The sequence below is a fragment of the Haliotis rufescens genome, unplaced genomic scaffold (genome assembly GCF_023055435.1).
Source record: "Haliotis rufescens isolate VD_foot unplaced genomic scaffold, xgHalRufe1.0.p SCAF_34, whole genome shotgun sequence".
Classification (NCBI taxonomy): domain Eukaryota; kingdom Metazoa; phylum Mollusca; class Gastropoda; order Lepetellida; family Haliotidae; genus Haliotis; species Haliotis rufescens.
Window position 1 is genome coordinate 2,364,386 of NW_025964046.1, and position 16,416 is coordinate 2,380,801.

Below are 16,416 nucleotides of genomic sequence, written 5' to 3' on the forward strand. Positions count from 1 at the left end.
CCCCCCGTGAAGATCCAGGTAAGAATTGGTCTTCAGTTATCCATGCTTGTCTCCCCCCATGAAGATCCAGGTTAGAATTGGTCTTCAGTCATCCATGCTTGTCTCCCCCCATGAAGATCCAGGTTAGAATTGGTCTTCAGCAACCCATGCTTGTCTCCCCCTGTGAAGATCCAGGTAAGAATTGGTCTTCAGCCACCCATGCTTGTCTCCCCCCGTGAAGATCCAGGTTAGAATTGGTCTTCAGCCACCCATGCTAGTCTCCCCCCGTGAAGATCCAGGTTAGAATTGGTCTTCAGCAACCCTTGCTTGTCTCCCCCATGAAGATCCAGGTTAGTATTGGTCTTCAGCAACCCATGCTTGTCGTCAGAGGTGACTAACAGGATTGGTTGGCCAAGCTTGTTGACATGGTTGATGCATATCATCGTATCCCAAATGCGTTGATCAACGCTTATGAAGTCAGTGACTAGACTTTCCGGTCCAGACTTGAATACCGTATTCAACATAATAAGCGTCCAGGGGCGCTCTCAGATTAGAAAAAGGGGGCTCTTATTAGAATATTATTTTGGTGAAAAAACAGAGTTAAAAGATAAATTTTGTGGTTTATGCCGACAGCCTTAAATGTTTATATACGACAGATATATTTTTCCAGAATTTATTTGCCCATAATTAAGGGTGCATATAACACACGAGTGCGTATTATACGCCAATAAATAAGTCTTGTGTACATTGATCAATCGGAAGGAGTGCTAATTGGGTTTGTTCACTTAGCCAATATATTAGCAAATAAAGCCATGGGCGCTTTTTAGAGCGGGATGCTTATTACGTCAAATACGGTATTTACAGACCGCCGTGGGGGCACGGGTGGCCCAGTCGTCTGAGGCGCCCGATTCGCTGTGCAGAGTTGCATCCCTTGGGCACGCCAGAAACCTATGATTGTGGGTTCGAATCCCAGTTCGCCCCGATTATGTTTCTAGGTTTGTCAGCACCATACCCGTGCTCGTGGGTTTCACCGAAGTGGTAAACGTCTGAGACCTGCATCACTTCGGGCTTTCCTCCCACATTAAGCTGACACGCCGCGATATAACTGGAATACTGTTAAAAGCGGCGTTAAACCCAACTCACTCACTCACTCACTACAGAACGCCGTGATACAAGTGGATAGTGCTGAGTGCAGCGGGAAACAAGAAACAAACTAAAACTGATTTCCTACCGTGTCATGAGTAGGCTGTTTCCCCCTGTATGTGTTGTCAATTATGGTCAGGTTAACTCACTTAAACTTGTTAAAGTCACCACCGAACTGTACTAAAACATTCTTCAGACAAAAAGAACAGTCGATTTGAAAACACAATCTTGTCATGCCCGGGAGACTAAGTAGCGTGCTGAACAACAATTCTGACAAGTCAGGCAACTGTGTTCAACCCCAGGGGATTGCTGAAATTCATGTCACATTTACAGATCATTGGAGATTAATGACTCAACAAACAGGTGTCCACTCAGAAAACAAACTTGTTTGAATTCCAGGGATAATGTTTAAACATTACACCAGTGCCGGCGTGCCCAGCAATTCAGGCTGAAATTAGCCGCGCTCATTACCTGTCCACTCGTTACAGGTGTATTTAAGGTGTTAGCGACACCTTAACACATGCTTGACACCTAGGGAGATAAATGGGGCAGCCTCATGGCATGTTGCGTTGTCTGATGGAAGGATTGCGGGGCTAGGATGCAGTGATCACATGGGAACCATGTGGATTTACTGTTATCTCCCTGTCCCGAGTGGTGACAAGGCGTCTCATCCTTTGTGTAATCAGGAATGGTGTAGCAGACATTGTTGTGACACAGTCAGTGTTGATTTATAGACCTGTGTGTGGAGGGTGGAAGTGAGTTGGGGTTCGACTGTTCCCCCTCCTCTTTTGAAAATCATGTGGACCCCAATGTCATGAATCAAAATAGGATATGGATGAATTTATTAATATCCCTATTGCCCGTTTCTCATAGTTGGACTCCTCTTGACCCTTCCCTCTCTCCTCCCCTCTCTCCTCCCCTCTCTCCTCCCCTCTCTCCTCGTTCCCATCTCCTCGGTCCCTCTCTCCCTCCCCTTTCTCATCCCCTCTCTCCATGTTCCCTCTCTCCTCGTCCACTCTCTCCTTGTTCCCTCTCTCCTCCTCCCCTCTCTCCTCGTTCCCTCTCTCATTCCCTCTCTCCTTCCCTATCTCCTCTTTCCCTCTCTCCTCCCCTCTCTCGTTCCCTCTCTCCTCCCCTATCTCCTCGTTCCCTCTCTCCTCCCCTCTCTCGTTCCCTCTCTCCTCCCCTATCTCCTCGTTCCCTCTCTCCTCCCCTCTCTCGTTCCCTCTCTCCTCCCCTATCTCCTCGTTCCCTCTCTCCTCCCCTCTCTCGTCCCCTCTCTCCTCCTCCCCTCTCTCCCCCTCCCCCTAATCCCCCTCTCCCTTCACCACACATGCAGAGAGTAACACTTTCTCAGGGTTTGAAAAACAATCACTCACTCACCTACTCTCACGCTTTTCTGTTTGTTTGTTGTTTAATGCCAAACACAGCAGTATTCCAGCTATGTGATGACAGCTTGTAAATAATCAAGAAAGTGTAGTGATTAATATTATAAACAATTTCCCATGCTGTCAGGTTACCATGACAGCAGCCTGTAAATAATCAGATAACCAGTAGTATAAGCAATGATATGTGTCAGCAGGTTACTACGACATGCCATCAAACAAGTCGTTGAGCCTGACCACCCGATCCATGATGCCGCCTCTTACAACGCCGTATGTTGCAGGGTACCAGAAGCTAGTGGCCCCTATGTCCTGTTAAAAATATCAACGTGAATCATGAAACGTTTGAGAAAGAAAAAAATAAGAACTTAAAAATAATCATGATTTTAAACAAAATAATGCTGAATTCCCAATTTTCCTACCATGGGCACTTAGTTCATTGTAGTTAGGATTCCTAGGTAAGAACCCTTAGATAAAAATCATTGAAATCATTCATGTAATATATTTTTGACAAATAGAAGTCATTCATCATGTTCATTAGTTTCATACATATTTCACCAAACATACTCACCACCAAGTGAAGGTATTAGAAATTTAATAAAAAATAAATTAAGATTTTTTAGGTCTTTGAAATATATGGATGTCAACATCTTTATTATGAGGAACACAACGTTTCGGAGTATATGCTTACTCCTTCATCAGGTGAATGAATGCCATGAGGCAGAGAGCATATATCATGTATATATAAGATGTCCATTCTTACACCTATCAGTGCTAACTACCCCACCCCCCCACCCCACCCCCTCTGTTTGCCCAGTTTCCATTACCAATTACTTATCTATGATAACTTAAGTGTTGGCTTCCATGGTCTATTGCTAAGCACCTATCAGCGCCAATCATCTGTTGGCTTCCTTTGTTATTTTGTACCCTTTGTTATTTTCCACTTTTTGTTATCTTATTAATTTTGTTGTCCTTACATGTACATATATATGCTCTCTGCCTCATGGCATTCATTCACCTGATGACGTTGTGTTCCTCACAATAAAGAAGTTGACATCCATATATTCTCTTCTTTAAATGTGTATCACTTCTAAATGCCTTTCAAAGACCATGAAACGTATGGCTGTAAACTTTTCTGCATTTGACCCAAAACAACAAATGTGACTCATTTGAAATCAATGTATTTGGAAACACAGGTTATTTCTTTAAGCTTTAAGGTATCTTCGTCTCCGGTACGGAACACAGATTTCTTCCTTGCCAACTGAGGCCAGGCTAGACTGGTGTATGACTGGGTCTCTCCATTGAGTTAGAAATAGGATACACATGCCTGTCCGTAAACACTTTTTCTGGTAACCAATAACATTGAGAAGGCGGCTACGACAAAATGTTTAGTGTTGGTCATGCATTAGTCTGTCATACAGACCCCTGATACAAATATATCCAATACAGCCCATGCAAGTCTATAATAGTGGGCAAGTCTAGATTACTGCAGTATCTGAAAATGAAGAGTCTTCAGGCTCCTTTTTATTATATTTAAAAAAAAGTTAATTTAACAACTGTTTTTTTCTGTAAGATATGTTCATTTCAGAGACTAGGTGTTAGTCTAGTCATACGTGTACACTGGAACCTTGTTAATGTGGACCCTGTTTGTCTGGAAACTGGACCATGTCCTTGGTCCAGTGGATAGAGCGCTTACCTGGAGAGTGATCCTCTGGTTCAGTCCCTCAAAGCTCCAGATAGGCTGCGTATCTGCGTGAAATACGCATCAGAAATGCAGAAATACGCAGTAAAATATAATCCAAGCGCATCAAATACGCAACAAACATTACAGATACGCTAAGAAAATAAAACTTGTGCGTATTATCAAAATATTGTGAAGTAACCCTGCGTATTCGATTAGCAAATCAGCAACTTATTTTGAAATTATAAACGGGCATTCCGTCAACCTTGCCAAACTCCACGATGACACTCACATCATGATCATTTGCCATCACACTTTCTTGTGGAAGTATCGTGGTATTTTTGAGTCCTATAAAGCTCTCGAACCCACACGACACCAGTTTGCAGGGACTAGATGAATAGTGTTTTTAAATATTTAACTTAAATAACCACATGTGTAAAAACTAGTGGGAAACAGAATTTTGAATACGCAGATAGAATTACTGATACCCAATGATTTTAAAATGCATGGGTAAAATACCCACAACACCAAAAGCTTATCTGGAGCTCTGGTCCCTGGCCACCGTCATACCAAAAGATGTTAAAAGATGGTACTTGTTGTTTCCCTGCCAGGAAGGGGATTAACAAGTACTGGTCGGCTCGGAGTCATTATACTCTGTCTGGGAGGTGTCAGTGTTAAACTGCGGCATGGTATCTCAGTGGGCTAGCACTATAAAACCAGCATTTGTCCGGACTAGAACAAGCAGCGCACATGCATGCTTGTCAATCAATCAATCAATCAATCAGTTTATTCATATATAACTGTAAGGCCACAGGCCCATAGTACAGAATACATGACAATATGGAAGCGGTTAGGAATGTTACAAGGATTCATTTCTTAATAACATGGCATGATATATAAAGAGAGAGAGATTTTGTATAGCCGTTTTGCTCACATGTGAAATTAAAGAGATAAACTTGTATGTATTTGGATGTACATAGTATTTCTGTTCAATATATTTTTTCCTTAAATTATCATATTTACAACATACAAGTAGAACATGAAATTCATCTTCGACAACATTTAAAGAACATTGTTTACATAATCTTAAACATTTGGGTATTTTGTTGTGCCTGCCAACTTCAACCATTAACCTGTGTGAGCTGCATCTACATTGTGTTAATGACATGCTTGTCATTGTATGGCAAGGTTAAACCACAATTCACCTCACCTTACATGACTATCAATGGTATTCTTTAGATATACAGGGGACATCACTCCGTATTCCACGATGTGCCACTGTGCATTGCTGTGATTGTCTCACATGGGATAGTAACATTAATGCAATACTTAAGGTAATAAGCTAACCATAAAACAATGAAAAGTGGACAAAAACATAAAATGTGATGCATTTGAAAATTACTAATTCACTTGCTAACAACTAATGAATAAGAACCTTACTACATATTGACATTTTTTAATCATTGAAAAATATTGGTACGTTAAACATGTTTAAAGGTGAATTTTTTTATTTGAGAGATGCTCATGATATCAATCACTGGATTGCCTGGCCCAGACTTGATTATTTACACAGACCTCCATCTTATAGCTGGAATATTGGTGGGTGCGGCGTTAAACAACAAACAGACAAACAAACAAACTTACCTTGCTTATGGGAAGATCAACCAGGTCGGTGAAAGTTGGTTTTCTTTAAAAGGTGTTAAAGGGGTTAAAGGAAGATCCTTGTGAGACAAGTTAATTGTCACAGGTCACAAGCTTAAAGCAAGAGGTGTCAGAAAAGTCACCACATTGTTTCGGTTAAAGGGTAATTTAATTAAAGCATTGTTTTCCTTGAAACTTTGGTGATTTATTCAGTATGTTGTAAATGCCCCTCAGCCTGATCCCTCCCTGTGATCAAAGCTTTGTGAGGACATCATTGTACAAACTCTAAAGGCTAATTAATATGCAGGGTCAGGAAACATGAATATTCATGAGAAGTTGGGGTAAACACGAGGTTATTGTTCCCCAAGAAAGGCCTGGAGTGTTGAAGAGCTGGAGATACGCGGAGTGTAAACATCAATGGGGCTTCACAAACTAGTTTAACAAGTCCCCAGCATGTGCTTCTAGAGTTTACCTAGTTGCCAGTTTAAATGGGAGTTAAAGACACAGAATCAACTTGCATCGTACATTTTTTTAGATTTTCGCAACGGGAACAGCTTCCCTAAACACTGGTGCTTGTTTTACGGTGAGGTGAGGTGAGGTGAGGTGAGGTGAGGTGAGGTGAGGTGAGGTGAAATGGGGTTTAATGTTGTGTCCAAGACTATTGCACTTATAGCGATGTGCATGCACGTGTGTGTGGCTGCTTGTACTAGTCCGGACTGATGCCGATTTATTGTGCCAGCCCACTGAGATACTATGCCGCAGTTTAACATGAATACCCCACTCAGACACATGCCCATTCCCAAACATCTGTTAATCAAGCATGCTTTAAGCCTCTGTGTTGTATTGTACCAAAAGGGTGGTAGTGATGGTATGCTGTGTATGCATTGGGTTTTCTATCTCAGATTCAGCTGTGCTTTAGTTAAAGTAGTAAACTGGAGCAAACTGTGTATACATGCATATGACCAGGCTTTGATGACAGGAAAGCCTAAAAACACGTCTTTTTTCTCTCCAAAAGTGAGGTGAGGTGAGGTGAAATGGGGTTTAACTTTGCGTCCAAGATTATTGCACTTATATAGCGACGTGCATGCACATGTGTGTGTGTGTGGCTGCTTGTACTAGTCCGGACTGATGCCGATTTATAGTGCTAGCTCACTGAGATACCATGCCACAGTGAATACCCCACTCAGACACAGTATACTGACTCCGAGCTGACCAGTCCGTGTTTAAGCCCCTTAAAGCCGAGTGCCAGACAGGGTAACAACAAGAACCATCTTTTAACGTCTTTTGGTATGACTCGACTGGGGATCGAACTCCGGACCTTCCGCGTCAGGCGGACGCTCTACCACTAGACCACAGAGCCAGTCCGCTTGTTTTAAGAGCTGACGGGGAAATGGGTGGCCTGGTTGTCTAATGCACCTGAATTCCATGTGCAGAGTTGCGTCCCTTAGACATGCCAGGATCCTATGATCAAGGATTTAATCCCAGATTTGGCCCTAATGTAATTCTTGGTGTGCCTGCACCACAATAATGTGCAGATATGTATGAAATTCTGTCCAAAGAAACAGTGAACCAAACTCATTCAAAACAGGTCTGATGGACACTCCCGATGGTTAGAGCAACAAACATGTAACGTTGTAAGATACTGAGTAACAATCCCTTATCACTGCCCTGGCCATATTTAGAGGTCATTTTGGACACCCAATCCCCAGTATTGTCTTTCTTATGACAAGCACTGCATCCATAGGAACTGTGGCTCATGACAATAAATTTGCAAGAATTTGCAAAGAAAAAATATGTTTTGAAAAATTATATTGTTTTAAAAATCCCAGTTAGTTCATGTTTATTTGAAAGTTTTTGAGGTCAAAACAAAAAGATAAATTTCGTGTGTTTCTTTTGATCAATATACCAAGACACTGCAGGAGAATTAAAGAAAGAAGAAACAAAACTACAAACATGATGTCAAGGAGTGATATTCTTTCAATCATACAGAGGATTGGATTTTCTTGTGCATATGTGATAGGCACATATCATTCAACCCGTGAAGATCCAGGGTAAACAGGTCTTCAGGAACCCATGCTTGTCTCCTGTGAAGATCCGGGGTAGAACAGGTCTTCAGCAACCCATGCTTGCCGTAAAAGGCGACTATGCTTGTCATAAAAGACGACTATGCTTGTCGTAACAGGCGACTAACGGGATTGGATTGTCTGGCCCAGACTTGATCATTTACAGTCCGCCGTCATATAGCTGGAATATTGCTAAAAAAAAGAAAAGAAATAAAAATTTATTATTCATGTTCATGAAGCAGAAGCATAAATTTGCGGGCTTAATACATCTAAGCCAGACCAGCCATGTCCTGTAAGCTCACTCGTCGGGGTAAAAACCACGTGGGTCTGTCGGGAGTAGCAGAGCTCTTCCACTGTTTGCTCATTTAATTCAATAAAAAACGTCGTGTACGTGAAAGCGTGCTTAAATTCCCCAAGAAGTGCTTTACACACGGTTAGTGTTTCAGGTCTTTAGCAGGTCACAAAGGGAAGGAATTTAGACACTGGGTTTATACTTGCAACACCAAGCCGTTATACGGCTGTGGGACTTTGATACTATAAAACCTGATCACGCTTGTCGGTGTGCTGTGGACACTGTAGGGATTATAACAACAAAAGTAAATATAAACACAGGATTAATAAATGATAATAGGCTGTTTATATGGCGTGAGACTCCACACTGCGTTTGCTCAAGCTTTTGACATTATCCTGGTCAATGGATCGTGTCCGTTATTATCTCAGCTCCCTGGGGAGTATTTCAGTCCCAAGGTCATATTTGGTGTTAGGTTTCATAATATCATCTCATCCTTCTGGGTACCCCCCAATCACAATTCTGGTTTTTGAAATAGTTTCTTTAGGCAGGGTGAGAATCTTCCGCGAATTTCTATGAATTTTAGTGACCAGACATTTGTTAAAATCTGATGGCTTCTCCCATAAACATGATAAACACCCCCAATTTATTGACCACACTCCATTGCAAATAAGTTTTAGCTAAAAAGGAAAATATCCATTCTCATTCTTTATGACATTTTTAATGTTTTAGATGTTCAGGGTGATTTGAATTTCACGGATTAAATTTCACTAAAATGGAGAAAATTACTGAATACAACATTTACATGGACTGAGGCCCTGGAACATGTATGATATAATCTTCCTCTGAATATGAATAAAAATACTTTTGGACAATTTTGGACAAAATACTTTTCCTGTCATTGGCACTCGGTTAAATATCCTAGAATAATCCCTGAAAGAATTAAGAAATATTTGACCATATCATGCTTAGCAATTTCAAGACTTGGGACATTTAAAGTTTTTTTTATTATTGAGGTTAACATGAAACTGTTTCGATTTCATGAAAATATTGTGTTTTATCAAAACAGCAGAAATTAAATCAGTTTCAATTTGTCTGAGCTATTTAAATACATACTGATTGTGTTGAAAGGTCGCCTTGACCTGATAACAAGTGTCAATATATCAGTCATAAGTAGACTTGGTTCTTAACAGTAAGGTCGCAGTGACCTGCTGTTGGATCAAGGGATTTACCTTTATCATTGAGATGAATTATTATTAACATGGAGCAGGAGAGGGGAAGTGTTTGCGTGGACATTTTTTTATATAAATTCAATTACTTGCCCAGGCCTCATTGGGTAGTTTTTTCTGAGAGTAAAAATATCAGTTCTATGTAGCATACTGTCTACAATTATTATTAGTTTCAGTGATTCCATCGCCGTAGCTTCTTGCATCCTCAATTATTTGCCATCGTATTCTATTCGTTAGAATAGGTCTTCAGCAACCCATGCTTGCCGTAAAAGGCGAATATGCTTGTCGTAAAGGGCGACTAATGGGATCGGGTGGTCGGGCTCGCTGACTTGGTTGATGCATGTCATTGTATCCCAATTGGCGGGAGCGATGCTCATGATGTCAATCACTGGATTGTCTGTTCCAGACTCAATTATTTACAGACCGCCATCATTTGGCTGAATATTGCTGAGTTCGGCGTTAAACAACAAACAAACAAAATGTATATTATTTGTATCCATTCTCAATTTGTACAAGTATAGGGTATAGGATACAGCATTTGCATCGGGTAAAAAGCAAACATGTTAAATAGCGTTCAAATCAGCATTACATCCAAGTGACTGATTCACCTACAATACAAAGATAATGAAGTCATACCTGTTTGAATCAACACAGCTTGTTCCAGACTTAGGGGGCGGTCGGGTAGCCTAATGGTTAAAGCATTCGCTCGTCACGCCGAAGACCTGGGTTCGATTCCCGACATGGGTACAATGTGTGAAGCCCATTTCTGGTGTCCCCCGCTGTGATATTGCTGGAATATTGCTAAAAGCGGCGTAAAACCTCACTCACTCACTCAATTACTGTTCCAGACTTCCTTGATATAGCCCTCGGAGGCTCGTCACACACAACAGAGAGCGTTGTTCGGTCGTTTATCATTGTCTTTGCCGGCTACTATGCCAAGAACAGCCCTAATCTCCAGTGACAGATTCAGCTTGTATATTATACATTGGGGATTACATATTTTTCGACCAACAGTAAAAATCATTTTATTGGACAGGCTTAAGAGTTTAATGATGAAAGGATTGTTTGAATCGTGGTGTGATGACACATTGATCACCTATGTTAGGAACTATGGTCGTGATGACACATTGATCACCTATGTTAGGAACTATGGTCGTGAGATGTTGTAGTGTTCAGATTTATCCTGTTAGGGGGACGGTCAGGTAGCCTAGTGGTTAAAGCGTTCGCTCGTCACGCCGAACACCCGGGTTCGATTCCCGACATGGGTACAATGCGTGAAGCCCATTTCTAGTGTCCCCTGTCGTGATATTGCTGGAATATTGCTAAAAGCAGCGTAAAACCAAACTATCTCACTATCCTGGCAAGCATTATACCTAGTCCTGCTGCATGGCTCTGGAATATATGTATTTTATGAAGCCAAACCCAATCTAAAACAGCAAGATTGTTGATAAATAAAATTAGGAAACATGTATATCGTTTGCAGAAATGAAAAGTGAGTTTTAATTTAGTCTCTCTAAATCTTTCCTCGATTCACATGTATGAAGTGTCTCGGTATTACTGTGTCAATATGTCATGTTGTTTATTTGTTTGTTTTATACCGCACTCAGCAATATTCAGCTATATGATGGCAGTCTGTAAATAATTGATTCTGGACCAGACAATCCATATTGATATCATGTGCATCGTTCCACGTAATTGGGATACAATGACATGCATCAACCAAGACAGCGAGCCTGACCACCAGATCTGGATAGTCGCCTCTTATGACAAGCATAGTCGCCTTTTACAGCAAGCATGGGTTGCTGAAGACCTATTCTACCCTGGATCTTCACGGGTCCAATATGTTATGTAATTAGACAGGAGACAGGAATTTCAAATCTTCAACCATTTATTCCACCATATGGCATGTATGGTGAAAATTTCTTTTTCTATTGTAGTTCAAAGTGTCGATAGCATCTTTTCATTCTCTCCGAATCCTAAAATTAAACTTGGTTCCCCCTAAATTTGCAAGTGTTGACGTTATCAGATAAATCGAGACCCATGACAAGCCATCTTTTCAAAATCGAACTGACCCAGACATGACAAGGGTCTTTAAAATGTGAAGGGTCACAGATGCTTAATACCCGTTTCCACCCGACGCCCTACCCTGAAGCTATTCCTGTGGGTGAATGCACCCTCCCTCTAGCATAAAGGGACAGGGGTCAGTCCATCCCCTCCCCGTCATCCCTCCGGCCTCCCATGAAAGCAGCATGGCCATCAGACCAACCCCCTGTTCTTCAAAGGGCACTTGATTAGGCTTCTTTTGATCACTTCATCAGCTGATAAATACAGAGCGACCTCATCAAGGCTGTCGGGAGATTGAGCCGGCTCCTGAATACAGCATGGCTCAGTTGTTGTTTACAGTGAAGGGGTTAATGACAGCTCCGGTTCAGGGAGCAGGGCAGGGGATGGAGGGGGCATCTCAACAGCTAACTGGTTAATAATGGCAGAAAGATTTTTAAATTGGCTTGTTCTCTTTCTTTCTGCTGTTTTCTTTCAAATTAGACATGTTGAAATTGGAAAATAGTGTAGACCTATATTTGGCAATATTTAACAACCGTAATGGTTAATTAACAGAAAAATTAAAAGATTATTTTGTTCATTGAGCTTTTTATATCCCCCATTCAAACATGAACACACTAACTATAACGGAGAAGTGAAAATGATGTCATTATAAAAAACCAAAAATCTGGCTATGGCCAACATGTTTTGAAAAATCAATAAATCTGTTCCTAAAACTGTCGAAGTAAAGAAATATATCCTCCAGTTTTGCAAAACCAAAAATAACTCACTTGAGACTCACTGGATTTTAGATAAAGTGAAGAGTGACTGGGTAAAACAAATTGACTTTTGTTTAGCAACTTTTAACAGTCGGTCCATGGCTGCATTTAACAAAGTCTCACCATAACTGGAAAAGCATAATTGAGTATCAAGTTCAAAGGACAATGTTCCACAGTTTAACTACTAGGCTACCCAAACATTGCATCACAAAAAAACCAGGTTTAATACCCACATAAGTACTATGCATGAACCTTTTTCTATTTTCTCAAATATTACTCCAAGATGAAATCTCTGCTCAGACCCTTCAACTGCAAATTGACAGTTTTACATTTGAGATGGTCCCTGATCCAAGTCCCCCCTATTAGGGGCTAATGTGATAGCCTTGATGCTTAGGACATTGTGGTGCATTGTCGGCCCCTGACTCCACCGGGGGATGTTTGCCCTCTCATTTAGGGATTCCAAGGTCCGAGTTGCACCCACGATTGTCCCTACAAGCAGGCAGGGTGTTATACAGTCAGCCGGACATACCCAGGGGATGACCACGCTCTGTAATTAGGAATTCTGTATACTGTAAGTTCAAAGTGAGAATTTGACACTGTCTTATAAACATGATATTTGTTCTTTTGATTTCATATTGTAGGATATAGGAGGATTTTTGGTTTGTTTGCTTTTTAATAATGAGTGTCTGATCTGAAGGACTGAATTTCCCAGATTGTTATTTTTTGTTTTGTAGGGATTTTGGTTGTGAATCCATGGGGATGTAATGACAGGGGTATAGAGGGTTAGCATGGGGTTGTGTATATATAGGAGTATCTGATTTTACATGCTAAGTTTCCCTATTTTCTTTCTAGTTATGTCTTTGTGATTTACATGAGAAGGCTGTGATTTGGTGTAATTATTTATCAAAAATATAATGGAGGATTTATTTGTGTTTTTTGGATAAAATGAGTATCTGGTCCTAAGAGATAAATTTCCTGGAATTCTATAATTTGTTTTGTGTTTTTTTGGGTATCATTTCCGTAAGATTTGTACAAGATATAAAGGAGGTTATATTAATGTTTTTTTAATACGGTGAGTATCTGATCTTCAGAACTAAATTTCCTCGAATTTTGTATTTTCTTTTGTAGGCTTTTTGTGTGTTTTCCGTAAAATTTATAAAAGAGGATTTATTTGTGTTTTTTTAATACTAGGAGTATCTGATCTTAAGCATGTTAAGAACTAAATTTCCCCAACTCCCAAATATGGCCTTGTAGGGATTTTCTTGGTGATTCCTACGAGAAAATTGTAATTTTGTAGATTTATGAAACATCCTCCTGAGTATCATGTTTTGTATCCCTCTGATGATACAAGCTGTTGTTGATACAGATCTGTGGCTGGGTAAATGATACGTGAGATAGTTGTCACAACATCAACAGTTTCAGGTGTCTCATGCCAGTGAAGTCAGTAAATATCTCAGTGGCCGGTCAGACGAGGACTGCTAGGACTGCTAGGAAGCTGGAATGTTATCATGGTTATCAGGATGGTCCTGTCAGCTAAAGAGTGAAGATAAAGTCCTATATTGCACAGGGTGAAGATAAAGTCCTATATTGCACAGGGTGAAGATAAAGTCCTATATTGCGCAGGGTGTAGATAAAGTCCTATATTGCACAGGGTGAAGATAAAGTCCTATATTGCGCAGGGTGTAGATAAAGTCCTATATTGCACAGGGTGTAGATAAAGTCCTATATAGCACAGGGAGTAGATAAAGTCCTATATTGCACAGGGTGTAGATAAAGTCCTATATTGCACAGGGTGTAGATAAAGTCCTATATTGCACAGGGTGAAGATAAAGTCCTATATTGCACAGGGAGAAGATAAAGTCCTATATTGCACAGGGTGAAGATAAAGTCCTATATTGCACAGGGTGTAGATAAAGTCCTATATTGCACAGGGAGAAGATAAAGTCCTATATTGCACAGGGTGTAGATAAAGTCCTATATTGCACAGGGTGTAGATAAAGTCCTATATTGCACAGGGAGAAGATAAAGTCCTATATTGCACAGGATGTAGATAAAGTCCTATATTGCACAGGAGTAGATAAAGTCCTATATTGCACAGGAGTAGATAAAGTTCTATATTGCACAGGGTGTAGATAAAGTCCTATATTGCACAGGGTGTAGATAAAGTCCTATATTGCACAGGGTGTAGATAAAGTCCTATATAGCACAGGGTGTAGATAAAGTCCTATATAGCACAGGGTGTAGATAAAGTCCTATATTGCACAGGGTGAAGATAAAGTCCTATATTGCACAGGGTGTAGATAAAGTCCTATATTGCACAGGGTGTAGATAAAGTCCTATATTGCACAGGGTGTAGATAAAGTCCTATATAGCACAGGGTGTAGATAAAGTCCTATATAGCACAGGGAGTAGATAAAGTCCTATATAGCACAGGATGTAGATAAAGTCCTATATTGCACAGGAGTAGATAAAGTCCTATATAGCACAGGATGTAGATAAAGTCCTATATTGCACAGGAGTAGATAAAGTCCTATATAGCACAGGATGTAGATAAAGTCCTATATTGCACAGGAGTAGATAAAGTCCTTTATTGCACAGGGTGAAGATAAAGTCCTATATTGCACAGGGTGAAGATAAAGTCCTATATTGCACAGGGTGTAGATAAAGTCCTATATTGCACAGGGTGTAGATAAAGTCCTATATTGCACAGGGTGTAGATAAAATCCTATATTGCACAGAGTGTAGATAAAGTCCTATATTGCACAGGGTGTAGATAAAGTCCTATATTGCACAGGGTGTAGATAAAGTCCTATATTGCACAGAGTGTAGATAAAGTCCTATATTGCACAGGAGTAGATAAAGTCCTATATTGCACAGGGTGTAGATAAAGTCCTATATTGCACAGGGTGTAGATAAAGTCCTATATTGCGCAGGGTGTAGATAAAGTCCTATATTGCACAGGAGTAGATAAAGTCCTATATAGCACAGGGTGTAGATAAAGTCCTATATTGCACAGGGTGTAGATAAAGTCCTATATTGCGCAGGGTGTAGATAAAGTCCTATATAGCATAGGGTGTAGATAAAGTCCCATAAAGAACAGGGTGTAGATAAAGTCCCATATGGCACAGGGTGTAGATAAAGTCCCATATAGCACAGGGTGTAGATCAAGTCCCATATATCACAGGGTGTAGATAAACTCCTATATAGAACAGGTGTAGATAAAGTCCTATATAGCACAGGTGTAGATAAAGTCCTATATAGCACAGGTGTAGATAAAGTCCTATATTGCACAGGGTGTAGATAAAGTCCTATATTGCGCAGGGTGTAGATAAAGTCCTATATTGCACAGGAGTAGATAAAGTCCTATATAGCACAGGGTGTAGATAAAGTCCTATATTGCACAGGGTGTAGATAAAGTCCTATATTGCGCAGGGTGTAGATAAAGTCCTATATAGCATAGGGTGTAGATAAAGTCCCATAAAGAACAGGGTGTAGATAAAGTCCCATATGGCACAGGGTGTAGATAAAGTCCCATATAGCACAGGGTGTAGATCAAGTCCCATATATCACAGGGTGTAGATAAACTCCTATATAGAACAGGTGTAGATAAAGTCCTATATAGCACAGGTGTAGATAAAGTCCTATATAGCACAGGGTGGATGGTGTATAAAATAGCTTTAATGTAATTTGTCCGAGATAGGTTGTTAAACTGTAAGATTGTCAAGAATTCCACCTGTGTCACCTTGGCTACATGGGTCTTTTCGTTGTCATGGTTACATATATATTATTTCGTGGAATGATGTCTCTGATTTCATATTGTCGTCTACAGTTGTTTTGCATATTAATGATTAACTAAGCAGTCTGTGAAGTTCTTATTGTTGACATATTTATTTGTAAAAGTGAAAATGTGGTGGGTAGGGATGTGCGGTTTTATCGGTATACCAGTATATTGCAATACCAATTCATCACGATACGTATCGCGATACGTTTTTGGCGTTTTGGTTTTTCCCTCATTATTCCAACTGTGACTGACATGTATATGCCATGATGTATAGTCTTACCTTATTAAATCAAAACAAAGACAAAACAAATGTTTCATACTCTTTATTTGATTGTAGATAAAAATAATAGTACAATTTATTAAAATTGGTTCATAATTTTGGCCAAATTGTTAACATTGCAGCTTCCAT

At 40.2% G+C, this 16,416-nt stretch overlaps 2 protein-coding genes across 4 annotated transcripts in view; one reads left to right on the forward strand and one right to left on the reverse strand.

Moving 5' to 3' along the window:
- The window catches only part of LOC124127932 (leucine-rich repeat-containing protein 15-like), an 82,072-nt gene that overhangs the window by 5,082 nt on the left and 60,574 nt on the right, over window positions 1-16,416 (forward strand). The window lies entirely within an intron of this gene.
- On the reverse strand, window positions 1,935-4,873 carry LOC125372040 (high mobility group nucleosome-binding domain-containing protein 5-like). Its single transcript, XM_048380913.1, has 3 exons — window positions 4,816-4,873; window positions 4,201-4,253; window positions 1,935-2,429 (listed from the first exon to the last, which is right to left on the reverse strand). Exons 1-3 carry the CDS (start codon window positions 4,871-4,873, stop codon window positions 1,935-1,937), a joined length of 606 nt encoding a protein of 201 aa, XP_048236870.1.

Excerpts from the sequence above, each read along its gene's own strand:
- LOC125372040 (XM_048380913.1), bottom strand. The coding sequence starts at position 4,873 with ATGCCGCAGTTTAACACTGACACCTCCCAGACAGAGTATAATGACTCC. Across the intron at positions 4,254-4,815 it reads TAATGACTCCGAGCCGACCA|ATACGCAGCCTATCTGGAGC; the intron begins GTACTTGTTAAT and ends TATTTCACGCAG. Across the intron at positions 2,430-4,200 it reads ACCAGAGGATCACTCTCCAG|GGGGAGGGGGAGAGAGGGGA; the intron begins GTAAGCGCTCTA and ends GAGGGGGATTAG.